The 13,684-nt window shown below is 45.8% G+C and overlaps 1 protein-coding gene across 1 annotated transcript in view; it reads left to right on the forward strand.

The window, feature by feature from the left end:
- Positions 1-13,684, forward strand: part of LOC141146728 (aldehyde oxidase 1-like) — a 303,420-nt gene that overhangs the window by 215,143 nt on the left and 74,593 nt on the right. The window contains exon 27 of the mRNA XM_073633238.1: positions 2,574-2,669. Coding sequence (XP_073489339.1) covers positions 2,574-2,669 — 96 coding nt within the window. The remainder of the gene's footprint in view (positions 1-2,573; positions 2,670-13,684) is intronic.

Here is a 13,684-nt window from a genome sequence, read left to right on the forward strand (position 1 = left end):
GATTTCAGATGCAACTTCAATAAACATCTGTGCATGAAGCCGCACAGATGTCTTCAAAGTAGCACTGAGTTGCGGCTTTGAAATCGTGCAATTTCATCTGATTTCAAAGCCGCATTCAGTGTGAACGGGGCTAAGTGTAGCATTAGGTGGATGAAAACATGTAAATAGCAACTCACAGAAGTACAGGTTTACCTCACGCGGGTCCAATTATCCAGATGTAGGGGATCCAAGCGGGGAGTTCAGCTGTCCCTTAAGCCTATGGATGTGAATGGGTGCCCTAGAGAGTACTGGGAGACCATAAGATGGCCAACGGTTTCTTGTGGCCATCTTGTGGTCTTCCAGTACTCCCCAGGGCTCCCTTCCACATCCATAGGCTCCAATGACAGCTGAACCCTGCTTGGCTCTCCTACATCTGGATGATTAATGGGCAATCAGAACCACGTGAGGTTGAAGACCTATGTGTTTTAAGGCTCTTCCTGTTCTTCTGTGAGTTGCTATTTACATAGCTTGCTTTTCATTAACCTATTTATTTATTTTTTCATTCTTTTTTTTTCTGGGGTTAGTACAGTATAACATCTAAATTGTAACCTCTTTTTCAGACAAACTACTTAAAGTGAAACTAAACCCACTAATAGAATGGTTTAGCAAAATGGTTACATTTAAAGCAGTGGCGGAACTACCAGGGTCACAAAGGTCACACTTGCAACCGGGCCCTGGAGTTATGCCACTGGGGGGGGCCCAAGAGCCTGGATTGGGGCTCCCCAGTGGCTGCAGGGCTCTGAGCTGCTAGTGTCTCTCTTATAGCCCAGAGCCAGCGCTGGCAGTCCCCTGTAACCCCCCGTTCCTGCATGGATGGGAAAGGAGGAGAGAGAGAGCCCGCTCCCACCCTCTCCCCCTGTGTCTGCCCCACCCACAGGAATTTTGAAGACCAGCAGCCAGAAGAGGAAGGGTGCTGACAGATGCTGCTCACCATCCATCCATTGTGAGTGACGTGTCCCCCCTCCCTCCCTTCTCTCTCATGCCTCCCAGTGAGTACTAATGTAAGAGGGACTCAGATGTAAGAGGGGCCTTGGTGAGCAGAGACCCCCTTACATCAGAGTTCCCCTTTACACCAAAGTCCACAGCATTCCGCCTTACATCAGACCCCCCCATAAATCAGGGTTCCCTTTTACATTCCAGAGTTCACAGAGATCCCCCTTACAGTGTAAGTGTAAAATCTGTGCACTCTGATGTAAGGGGGACTCAGCAGACTCTGGTGTAAGGGGGGCTCAGCAAACTCTGATGTAAGAGGGGCTCTGTGGACTCTGATGTAAGCGGGGCTCTGGGACCCGGATGTAAGGGAAATGCTGGGAACTCTAATGTAAGTGGGGGCTCTGGTTACCAGAGACCACCTTATATCACAGTTCCACTTTACACCAGAGTCTGCAGTGTTCCTACGTTCCAGCGTTCCACAGCATCCCCCCTTACATCAGATCCCCCCTTAAATCAGGGTTCCCTATTACATTCCAGAGACCACAGAGATCCCCCTTACAGTGTAAGTGGAAATTCTGCAGACTCTGATGTAAAGGAAAATGAATAAGAAATGTCCCGTGCTGATGGTAATGGTCTAATGGTCTGATGCCGCTAGCTGCTGCCTCCGCCGTGACACCTACTAAGTAGGGTCTAAAATGGAAATGATGTAAAAAAGTGTGGTGGTAATGGCGCTGCTAAATATTAGAGGAGTGTGTTTAAAGTGACATGCTCTTGAACTTGACAATAAATATAAACCAATGTACACTCCAAACCCAAAACCGTAAATATGTGTTAAAAATAATAAACAGAGCTGCTTTGCAGTAGAATTGCACTTGTAAAGTGACACATGCTATGAACTTATGTTCCAATCACAAATTCTGTCTAGTGCTACTTAAAAAGTGATATAGTTAATGTGACCTGTGCAGTTCAAATTCCACCATGTGATGCTATTGCCGTAATCATAAACCATACAAATTAATCAATTAAATATCCATGAACTGAAGAAATGAATAAAAATAAATTAAAAATATATATATAAAAATAAAGTGAAAAAATGTGAAAAAATGAATAACAGTGTGTTCAAAAATGAATACACACTGTAAGTGTAACATGTATTTTTAACACATATTTACTGTTTTGGGTTTGCACATTGGTTTATATTTATTGGCAAGTCCAAGAGCACATGTCACGTTAAACTCACTGCACTAATATTTAGCAGCGCCATTACCACCACACTTTTTTACATAATTTCTGATGTAAAGGGGGCTCGGCGGACTATCATGTAATATTCTCAGAATAGGTAAAAGTGTGAAATAATTTGGTAAAATCCTTAGACTGTAGCTGTGGCGTACGTAGGATATCTGGCACCCAGGGTGATATTTTTTTGACCCCCCTCCAAAAAACAATGTTCTAAAGTAATAAAGTAAATTGTGGGTGTGGCCACATTGCGTCAACTGTTGAGGGGGCTTAAAAGGGCATGGTTAAACAAAACGTACGTCTTCTGTTTATTATACCATTGCTACATATATATTTTACTATTTTTTATTTGCTTTGTTCCTCAGGCGTCAGCTTTGGTTCATATTTACAGAGATGGGAAAGTCCTTGTCAGCCATGGTGGTGTAGAACTGGGCCAGGGTCTCCACACTAAAGTCATGCAGGTAAGGGAGAGATTTATTACTCATTTGTACAATTTATCATCACTATATATTATGTGGTTTAAGTACAGCCCTGTTAAGTAGCGGTTTATGCAACAACTTGCTTAGCTTACCAGGGCTTTGTCTATGAGGTCACAGCGAAAATGCATCACTTTTCCTGTAGCCAGGTATTGGGCTACAGCAATACGGAGGAGACCTTGCCTTTTATTCTCCCCCTCTACTGAGATACTGATACTCCACAGAGAGTGGAATTAGTTGCAGTTGAGAGACGGGGTTGTCTACTGAAGTGGCCCCTTGGACAACCCTGACGACAGATGACAGCTGTTTCTAACAGAAAAACACAGAGACACCTATTGACAGCTTTACATGATGAGCATGGCCACCTAGGCCAAGAGGCCTTTCAAGCTAGTCAGAGACCACTTCTATTGGCCTTGCATGTGAGTTGAAGTCGAGGGCTACTGTCACTTTTGTGTGTAGGTGTATTCAGGAAAAGACTTTACCAAGCAAATCTGCACTGATGGGCATTCGCCAAAGTAAAGGACCAATGGAAATGGTGTGCATTGATTTCCTGTGTTTTGAGCCTGAGTTGAGTGGGCAAGGAAATGTCCTGGTAGCAAATGTATTTATTTATAATCACACACATAGGTTGGACTTGATGGACTTGTGTCTTTTTTCAACCTCACCTACTATGTAACTATGACCACTTTACCCGATATGCCCAGGCGTTCTCAACCAAAGACCAACAAGCCTCAACTGTAGCCAAAGTTCTTTGGAAAAGTTCTCTGTCCGCTATGGCCTGCCCACAGCGTATCCATCCCAGTCAAGGAAGAGACTTTGAGAGTAAGCTCATCAAAAGACGGTTAGATGTGCTAGGTAGTCAGAAATCCAGAACTACCCCCATCATCCTTAAGGGACCCCCTTTGTAGATATGCTTGGGACTCTCTTGGCCAAAACAGCAATGGAGTAGGCACATTGCACCTGTAGTACTGAAAACTATGCTATGGGCTATTCACTGTACCTGCTGATGTTCGGGAGGGACGTTCAACTACCTGACGATCTGGCCTGTGGCCCTTCCTTAGATCAGACATCAATAACCTCTCTCCAAGGATATGTAGATCGAGAGAATTAGAAAATCGCATATGAAAAAGCTCTGGGGGCCTCCAATGCCTGAGGTCAAAAGAACAAAAGAGCTTTGACCTTAAATTAGGAATATAAGACATGCAGCCTGGGGACAGAGTTTTGCTGTGTAATCTGGGCACCCCAGGGAAGCACAAACTAGCTGACAGCTGGAAGTCTGCATGGCCTGCCAGCCTATCAGATCTTCCCAGAAGGGAAAACGGGCCCATAATGGCATTGCAATCATCTCTTGCCCATAGCCAAAGCAGTTTGGATGTCCTCATAGACTGATGCTGGTCTTCGATTTCTTGTAGACCTCATCTATTAACCCGGTCTTAAGAAACTGTTCAAAGAACAGATGAACAAGACAGTGAGGAAGAAGTGATGGTTATCGACTGGCTGTGGCCTTCTTCATCAAAAAAAAAAAATGTTGTCTGCTTTAAACAAAGAAACAGACCCAGTAATCCCCAGATCTGAGATGCCAGAACTCACGCTTCAAAGTCAGGACCACATGGAAATAACAATGGAAATGGATAAGGCCAAACCTGCTGCATCACAGGAACCACGAACCAAGCGAACCATTGGGCCACCACAGAAACTGACAAATGACACCTTAGAAGAAAGCTCAGAAGAAGTAATTTGTACAACACAATGGAATAATGATAGGCTGACCCTCCTTACCAAACATTTAAAAGGGGGCCACCTGTACTCACCCTTGACCCACCCGGGTGGGCCATTTGTACATTGATGGTCAATAAACAAGATAACGTCGGCCCCAACAATTGGTGGGAGGTTCCCTTGTTGATCTCAGGTGTCAATGAGAATTATTTAGGTAGTTGCTTGCTAATTGATGTTCATCTTAAGTTACTTGCTCCAGTTAAGTTGATGGTATGGACGCTATGTGCTTGAAGGACTTTGTCCCATCTTGGGGACCAAAGAGTTTAATGGAGGGGGAGTATGTAGCCAGGACGTGGGCTACAGCACTATGGAGAAGGAGACGTTGCTTTTATTCTTCTTTCCCTCTACTGAGATACTGATGTTATGCTTCACCATTCTCTTCTGGCCAGCAGGGTGAGAGCTAAAGCCAAGCAAGCCCATAGCCTTCTATGCAGAGTGCTAAGAATGCTAGGAGTTGTAGATGAGACGGCAGCCATATAATGGCTACAATATACAGTAATGGTTACACTACAGATCACTATGTGTAACACTGTTACACTATGCACAGTGCAGTAAGAGGAGTGGAAAATATTTTTTTTTATGAAACTTCTTCCTCTAAGCACCAAAGGAGTTAGAGGGAGAACACCCCTTTCTGGATATTTGCCTTACCATGCTACACGCCATACTGCACCTATTCCAAACATAGGCTGCAACCCTATAAACCCTATACTGCATTATACTAAACATTTACTGCATCTGAACCACATCTACCTTGCACCCGTGCCGAGGCTATACCGTACCTATACTACATGCAGGTTAACTGGGACTGTCGTTAAATGCTGAAACGCTCTTAAAAGTCTCCAATGATAGCCGGCAAAAGAACATCTTAAAAGGACTGCCCCTCCCATGCTAATTATTCTGCAAGCCCCCTTTACCACCCGGTCCTCTCCAATACCTTCTTCCTTTTCTTTTGGGCAGTACATACCTAGTCAGTGTAGGACTAGTATTTTAAATGCAGTCTGGAAGTATAGCTCCAGCACTCAGTGGAATAAAAAAATTGACAGGAACCTCACGCTACAGAAGAAAAAATTTGCAAAATTAATAATATTAAAGCTGCTCCCCTCAAAGTGCAATGTGCTAACTTTTTGTAATTGGGGTGATGTGTGGTAGGGGCCGCTAGAGTGAAGTGATGAACGAATGTACAATTAATTATTATGCATTTGTGATTAGACAAATATAATACAATATAATAAAGTGCATAGTACTATTAATGATATATCAAATATATACAGTTCAACAATTTTTTACAATTGATACTGATGGTGATAATAACAATAAATCAATCAGTTCAAAGTCCATAAATCTTAGTGATGTGTAGGGATGAGCTTGATGTTCTGGTCAAACATAAGTTTGACTCGAACATCGAGTGTTCGCCCGTTCGCCAAAGAGCAAACATTATGGGGCGTTCGCAGCAAATTGGAGTGCCGTGGAATGCCCCATAATGCACTGCGATCTCGATGTATGATGATTGGCCAAAGCATGCACCTGACCTGCATGCTTTGGCCAATCACAGTGCGCTCCGCTAAGAGAGCCATAATTGGCCAAAGGCAGGGTGCCTTTGGCCAATCATTGCTCAGGGGGACTAAGTCCACGCCCCACACTATATAAGGCTGCTATAACGGCGGCCGTGTGTAGTGTTCTTGGTGTGGACAGAGAGATAGCTCGACTTAGATTAAGCAGGCAGGTTATTCAGTTAGTGGTAGTGTATTTGATATAGATAGATAGATAGATATATATATACTGTATAAATACACTGCAATTAGCATAGACTATATATTCAGTGTTTACTCGATATTCAGTCAGTGCAGGCAGTGTATATATATATATATATATATATATATATATATATATATATATATATATATATATATACCGTATTTATCGGCGTATAACACGCGCTGGCGTATAACACGCGCCGGCGTATAACACGCACCCCAAGTTTAGGAGGGAATTTTAAGGAAAAAAACTTTTAGGAGGGAAGTTTAAGGAAAAAAACTTACATTTAAATGCCCATCAATGCAGCCTCATCAGTGTTCATCTGCAGCCTTGTTAGTGCAGCCTTGCCCCAGTGTCCAGTGCAGCCTTGTCAGTGCAGCTTTGCCCCAGTGCAGCCTTGTCAGTGCAGCTTAGCCCCAGTGCAGCCTTGTCAGTGCAGCTTTGCCCCAGTGCAGCCTTGTCAGTGCAGCTTTGCCCCAGTGCAGAATTGTCAGTGCAGCTTTGCCCCAGTGCAGCCTTGCCCCAGTGCAGCCTTGTCCCCAGTGGTCAGTGCAGCCTTGTCCCCAGTGGTCAGCGCAGCCTTGTCCCCAGTGCCGCCGACATACACAAGTTTAGTGTGTATTTTTAAATATGGCGCCGCGGAGTTCGGAGGGACTCGGCTGCGCTCGTTCAGCTGAACGAGCACCGCCGAGAACACAGTGACTGGGCAGAGCCGAGATACACATAGCCGAGGGTTCTCGGCTCTTCTCGGCGCCGTTCACAGTCACGCCCAGTCCCTATGATGGACATAACAGAGGTCCAATGGCGGGACTGGGCGGGACTGTGAACGGCGCCGAGAAGAGCCGAGAACCCTCGGCTATGTGTATCTCAGCTCCGCCCAGTCACTGTGTTCTCGGCGGCGCTTGTTTAGCTGAACGAGCGCCGCCGAGTCCCTCTGAACTCCGCGGCGCCATATTTAAAAATACCCGCTATGTGAATGTCGGCGGCGATCGCGGCGATCACTCCGATAGATCACAAAAATAGCGGGGATCGGCGTATAACACGCACCTACGATTTTCCCCTCATTTTAAGGGGAAAAAAGTGCGTGTTGTACGCCGATAAATCCGGTATATATGTATATATATATATATATATATATATATATATATATATATATATAGTGGGAGCCCTCTGTCCTAAGAGATATGAAGCACATAAACACGTCACAAGACTAACATAAAATAGACCTGAAGTGTGCCCTGGCCTGCTGTACGGTAAACCCAGGTCTGCTGGGCGGTATGCCAAGAGAAGGGTGCAAAAAGACTTGGTTACCGTGGAATTATTTATTTAAGTTTAGTAAGACACTACAGGGCAAGGTTACAGAAGGCCCAGACATTTCTGCTTGTGAATTGGGGATGTATCGAGCGAAGCAGGTGGATTTCCACCTGCCCATCTTTTTGATCACGTGGTCCGGGACCCCGTTTCGTGAGGCTGCTGATGCTGCTCCAATGCGGAAAGAATGTCTAGAAAAACGCCCAGGGTCAAGGCCTAAGCTGCGCAAAAGGATCATGATGTGAATAGTGAACTGGTTGGTATTTAGAGGGCTAAACGGGAACGGTAATAATGGGCTGTCTTGCGAGGGATCAGACAGATGAGCTAATAACTGATCTAGAATGGACATGGTGCACCAGACGTTGTGCATTTGGAAAAGTTTGTTATCGACTCCCGAACTGAACTGTTGTGTTTTGGACACCCCGAGGTGCAAGATGAAGTAAGTCTGGTGGCGTGTGAGGTGGCGTCTACGTAACATCTTACAACTGGGGCCGGTGACTGTGAATTCGCTGAGGCGTAAGAAGCCGTAGAAGGCCAGGTAGATGGCTGCTTGAATTACCAAGCTGGGTAACAAGCCAAAGGGGGAACGTGAGAGGATGGTAGACATGTCTCGGAACATGGCACTGGTCACCGGTAGGTGTTTACTACTGATTTGGGACTGTTGCCTGTGGATACCGCGTAGGATAGTCTTGACCGCGTGGGCGGCGAACAAAGATGGCTTGGTAGGATCTTGTAGGGTGATGAAATGCTAGATGTCAGCTAGCTAGAGTTTAATGGTATTGTGCGATACTGCCAACTGTGTGTGACAGTATGATATGAAGGCCAGGATGTGATGGAGACCTCCTGATACTGCCCCAGGGTTTGAGGCTAGGAAGCTGTCAGATTGTCTAGGCAGTACGGTAGGCCTTCAGGGTGTTGTGAGATAATGATAGATTAATGAGGTAGGTAGCGTTGTGAAGGTATTGTTTCAATCCAAGGTTAGCTGCGACCAATGCGGGATAATAGACATGGTCGGGTCGGCTCTAGGTTCCTGTGAAAAGAATGACGCAAAGTTAAGACGAGATGCGTCGGCCGAGGTATTGCATTTGCCTGGGATGTGGACACAGAGGACATTAAATTGGTGCTGTAAGGATAGTTGCACCAGCCTGCGCAGGAAGAACATGACTTGGACCTGCCTTTATTTATGATACCGGCTGTGGCAAACTACACTTTTTGTCCTGGCCATGAGCTACTGTAACAATGGGGTAGAGTTTGAGTTAAAGAGGAGGACTGACTAGTCACGGGAATCAGGAAGATTTCTGGCGGCCATTACCCTGCAAACCAATAATGGCCAAAAATTGCTGCGAAGCCTGTGGAAGCTGCGGCATCTGTGACTACCTGAGGTGAGGAGGAAGATGCTAATGGAATGAACATTGATATGCCATTTTTTTTTGTTTTTTTTTTTTTTTTTTTTTTTGTTTTGCTATAGGCACATTGGGATTGTTGAACACCTCTCTCAAGCTGTTTAAATCTACTGGGGGCTCATTAGGTTACTCAATGAGGAGGAAGTCGTCTAGATAGTGGATCATTTTCTGAGAACATGCGTGATGTGACAGGATCCAGGAAAAGGACTGGGCAAATGTATGGAGCCAAAGGTCAATTTAGTGGCGAAATAGTAAAAGCCTTTCCACTTGGTTCTGTGCCATCGCCAGAGGTGCAGCTCAATTGGTAGTAACTTGAAGGCGTCTGAGAAGTCCGCTTTGGACAGCCAAGCGCCTGCTCCTATACTAATGATAGCTTGAATAGCTAGGTCTAGTGATGAGTATTTAAGGGAGACTGCTCTGAGGGTATGAGGGAGTTTAAACTTGGATTTTGAGCTGCACTAGAAGTGGAGGAAAACTGGGGAGGCGTCTGCCACCCAACTCGGAGCGCCAGTTTGCCGTATGGGTGGAAGACTGGCAGTTAGGGCAGAGTGGAAAACGTACGCCGGCGAAATAGCGACAGAACAGCTCTGTATCGATGGTGCTCCAGTTGGTAGTAATCTGGAACTGAAAGAGTCTTCCCTGTGGACAAGATGTGCAGGGAAGACAGTCGTGCAGATGTCAGGCATACAGTCAGGTCCATAAATATTGGGACATTGACACAATTCTAATCTTTTTGGCTCTATACACCACCACAATGGATTTGAAATTAAATGAACAAGATGTGCTTTAACTGCAGACTTTCAGCTTTAATGTGAGGGTATTTACAACTAAATCAGGTTAATGGTGTAGGAATTACAACAGTTTGTATATGTGCCTCCCACTTTTGAAGGGACCAAAAGTAATGGGACAATTGGCTGCTCAGCTGTTCCATGGCCAGGTGTGTGTTATTTCATCATTATCCCATTTACAAGGAGCAAATAAAAAGGTCCAGAGTTCATTTCAAGTGTGCTATTTGCATTTGGAATCTGTTGCTGTCAACTCTCAATATGAGATTCAAAGAGTTGTCACTATCAGTGAAGCAAGCCATCATTAGGCTGAAAAAAACAAAACAAACCCATCAGAGAGATAGCAAAAACATTAGGTGTGGCCAAATCAACTGTTTGGAACATTCTTAAAAAAGAACGTACTGGTGAACTCAGCAACACCAAAAGACCTGGAAGACCATGGAAAACAACTGTGGTGGATGACCAAAGTATTCTTTCCCTGGTGAAGAAAACACCCTTCACAACAGTTGGCCAGATCAAGAACACTCTCCAGGAGGTAGGTGTATGCGTGTCAAAGTCAACAATTAAGAGAAGACTTCACCAGAGTGAATACAGAGGGTTCACAACAAGATGTAAACCATTGGTGAGCCTCAAAAACAGGAAGGCCAGATTAGAGTTTGCCAAACAACATCTAAAAAAGCCTTCACAGTTCTGGAACAACATCCTATGGACAGATGAGACCAAGATCAACTTGTACCAGAGTGATGGGAAGAGAAGAGTATGGAGGAGGAAAGGAACTGCTCATGATCCAAAGCATACCACCTTATCAGTGAAGCATGGTGGTGGTAGTGTCATGGCGTGGGCGTGTATGGCTGCCAATGGAACTGGTTCTCTTGTATTTATTGATGATGTGACTGCTGACAAAAGCAATGTTATCTGCTCATATTCAGCAAAATGCTTCAGAGCTCATTGGACGGCGCTTCACAGTACAAATGGACAATGACCTGAAGAATACTGCGAAAGCAACCAAAGAGTTTAAGGGAAAGAAGTGGAATGTTATGCAATGGCCAAGTCAATCACCTGACCTGAATCCGATTGAGCATGCATTTCACTTGCTGAAGACAAAACTGAAGGGAAAATGCCCCAAGAACAAGCAGGAACTGAAGACAGTTGCAGTAGAGGCCTGGCAGAGCATCACCAGGAATGAAACCCAGCGTCTGGTGATGTCTATGCGTTCCAGACTTCAGGCTGTAATTGACTGCAAAGGATTTGCAACCAAGTATTAAAAAGTGAAAGTTTGATGGATTATTGTTAATCTGTCCCATTACTTTTGGTCCCTTAAAAAGTGGGAGGCACATGTACAAAGTATTGTAATTCCTACACCGTTCACCTGATTTGGATGTAAATACCCTCAAATTAAAGCTGAAAGTCTGCAGTTAAAGCACATCTTGTTTGTTTCATTTCAAATCCATTGTGGTGGTGTATAGAGCCAAAAAGATTAGAATTGTGTTGATGTCCCAATATTTATGGACCTGACTCTACCTGTAAGTGAAGGCACGGGGACGACGGTGATGACAGGGGCTGGTAGGGGCGTAGCTGCGCATACCTCCAGGGCTCCCACTCTGGCCTGGATGTCGGTGACTGCTGTGGACAGTGTGGTCAGCAAGGAGTGCAGCTGAGTAATCGCTGAGGAAATAGACTGCTGTGACACCTGGGTGCCTGGTAGGGCTGCCACTGGTGGTGGAAACAGCAGCCTAAAATGCTCTGCTTACCCAGCTGTGGCAGGGTAGGAAATATTCCTGCGCTGCAGTTCTACTGGGAGCTTGGGAATGGTCCAAGCTCTGGGAGACTGCGTGCTGGGCCCGCAGAGGGCGACAATGGGGCGGAGGCGAAGTCATTGCTGTTGGCCTGCGATGTGGCGTAGTTTAAAACCAAGGCGGGGAAAATGCATATGTTTAAGGAAAGTTGGAAAGGTAGGGGGGGATAGATGCGTTTTGGGTTGATAAGATGAAAGGCAGAAGGAAAACAAGAAGGACAGGACAAGGAACGACAGGCGTACTGACAGCTAGTTTGCATGCGAGTGCTGTGAGTGTGATTTTAGAAAACTCAAAAGCATGCGTGGCAACCGAGGTGAGCCAGGAGGTGACTGGCTAGCTAACCGATAGCTCAGGTGCCCGTCTGTGCTCGGCACAGACTAATGAACCAGAGCCCCTAGGGCGGACTGGGGCGGGTAGCTGAAGTCTGGTATTCTAAGTAGGAATGTTGCGATCTGTAGTTTATTGATGTATGTTCGGTCTGCTAATGCTTGCACTGCCAGCAAGCTGGACGTTAGGCGACCTTGTCCGTGTGGTGAAGGATCTCGGATTGCTCTTCGAAAACAGAGTGAAGTGCACAGAAGTATGTGACAGTTACTAACGCCTCGGGAGCAAGTCAAATCGTGGATGTGAAGTAAAATATGTTGTGAAAGAGTGTTTAAGAGAAAAGCAAGGGGGATTCCTTTTGAACTACGCACCTGACTTGATGCCCTAGTAGGGAAGTCTTGGTTGAGGTCGAGAACTGAGTCGACCAGGAACCTGTAGTAAGGTGACATGGGAATTTTGTTTTGACAAAGGGGATTGCAAAGAGCTGTTCGGGGCAAAGCTGACCCCCTGGTGAAGATGCAAGCCCTCGACAATGTTTTTTTTTTTGGGGAGATACTGTCCATACCTAGTGCAGGGTTGACCAACTGGTAGTCTAACTGACCTAAAAGGGGAAAGCGACATAGAAAATGATGAGCAGCCATGCTGCTACTGGAGATGATGAGTGGCGGTTTAAGCCACTTGCTGAAATTCTTGCAGCGATTGCAAGGAAGCAGCCTTATTTGAAAGGCAAAAACAAAGTTAGCGGAATTAAAAGTATGTAGGAATGACCGTGCGCAACATTGTACAAATAGATGGAGTGAGATGTGAATGTTAATGCTTTGATAAACGTAAGGCTGGGGATCTGAACCGCAAGTTCCACTGTATTCGTAAATGCCGATGCAACTAATTAGAACCGCGCTGGGGTGTGAGCACTGGTGAGGTTTGTTTGTGAGGTATCGGTCAATTAAGTTTGTATTGCCGAGGATCCGAATCGTTGAGCTGGTGCTGCGACTGGACTCGGATCAGTCGGTGAAGTTGTATTGCCAAGGATCCGAATCATTGAGCCGGTGCAACAACTGGACTCGGATTGGTTGGTGGAGTTCGTATTGCAGAGGATCCGAATCATTGCGCTGATGATGCGACTAGATTCGGATCGGTTGTGGATGTAAGGTGATGAGGGGGCTTGTATGCCGGATCCAAATCGTTGCGCCGGTGATACGACTGGACTCGGATCGGCTGACGGTGTTAGTGGTTGAAGGGGCCTGTGATTGCCGAGGATCCGAATCATAGGGCCGATGTTGTGACTAGATTCAGATCAGCTGTTGGTGTGTGCTTGGTATCCAGTAGGGAGTAGGGAGTCAGTTAGGTGAAGTGTGTGTTTTCCGTAGGAGGTATAGGGGGTCAGTAGGTGAAGTGGGGGTTTAGTAAGGGGTGTGGTGTGTGGGACGCAGGTTCAAGACCCTGCGCCATAAGCGACTTGTTCCGAAGGTGGCTTGTGCTATGCGTACGGTTCCTACCGCCTAGTCGGTAGGATACAAATGGTGCCGAGTGGAGGCTGCCATGAGTCGTAACGTCGCGGATGCGACTGGGCTTGAATGAGGAACGGAGATAGGCAGTAAGTACGAATGTGTGCGAATAACCGAGTAACAGGCAAGAAACCATCTGAGGCAGACCACACAGGAGCATTACATTCAGGCCGGGCGACAGACAGGATTGACACAGCGGCAAGATGGCCATCAGTCAGGAATAGTTTTAGCAGGCACCATGTCATCAGGCTGAGCAGAAAACAGAGGTACATCACGCTGGGCAGTGGCACATCCTCATCGAGCTGGGCAGCAGGCAAAAGCACATCGAGTTGGGCAGCAGGCAAA

This window comes from Aquarana catesbeiana, linkage group LG06 (genome assembly GCF_042186555.1).
Source record: "Aquarana catesbeiana isolate 2022-GZ linkage group LG06, ASM4218655v1, whole genome shotgun sequence".
Taxonomy (NCBI): Eukaryota; Metazoa; Chordata; class Amphibia; order Anura; family Ranidae; genus Aquarana; species Aquarana catesbeiana.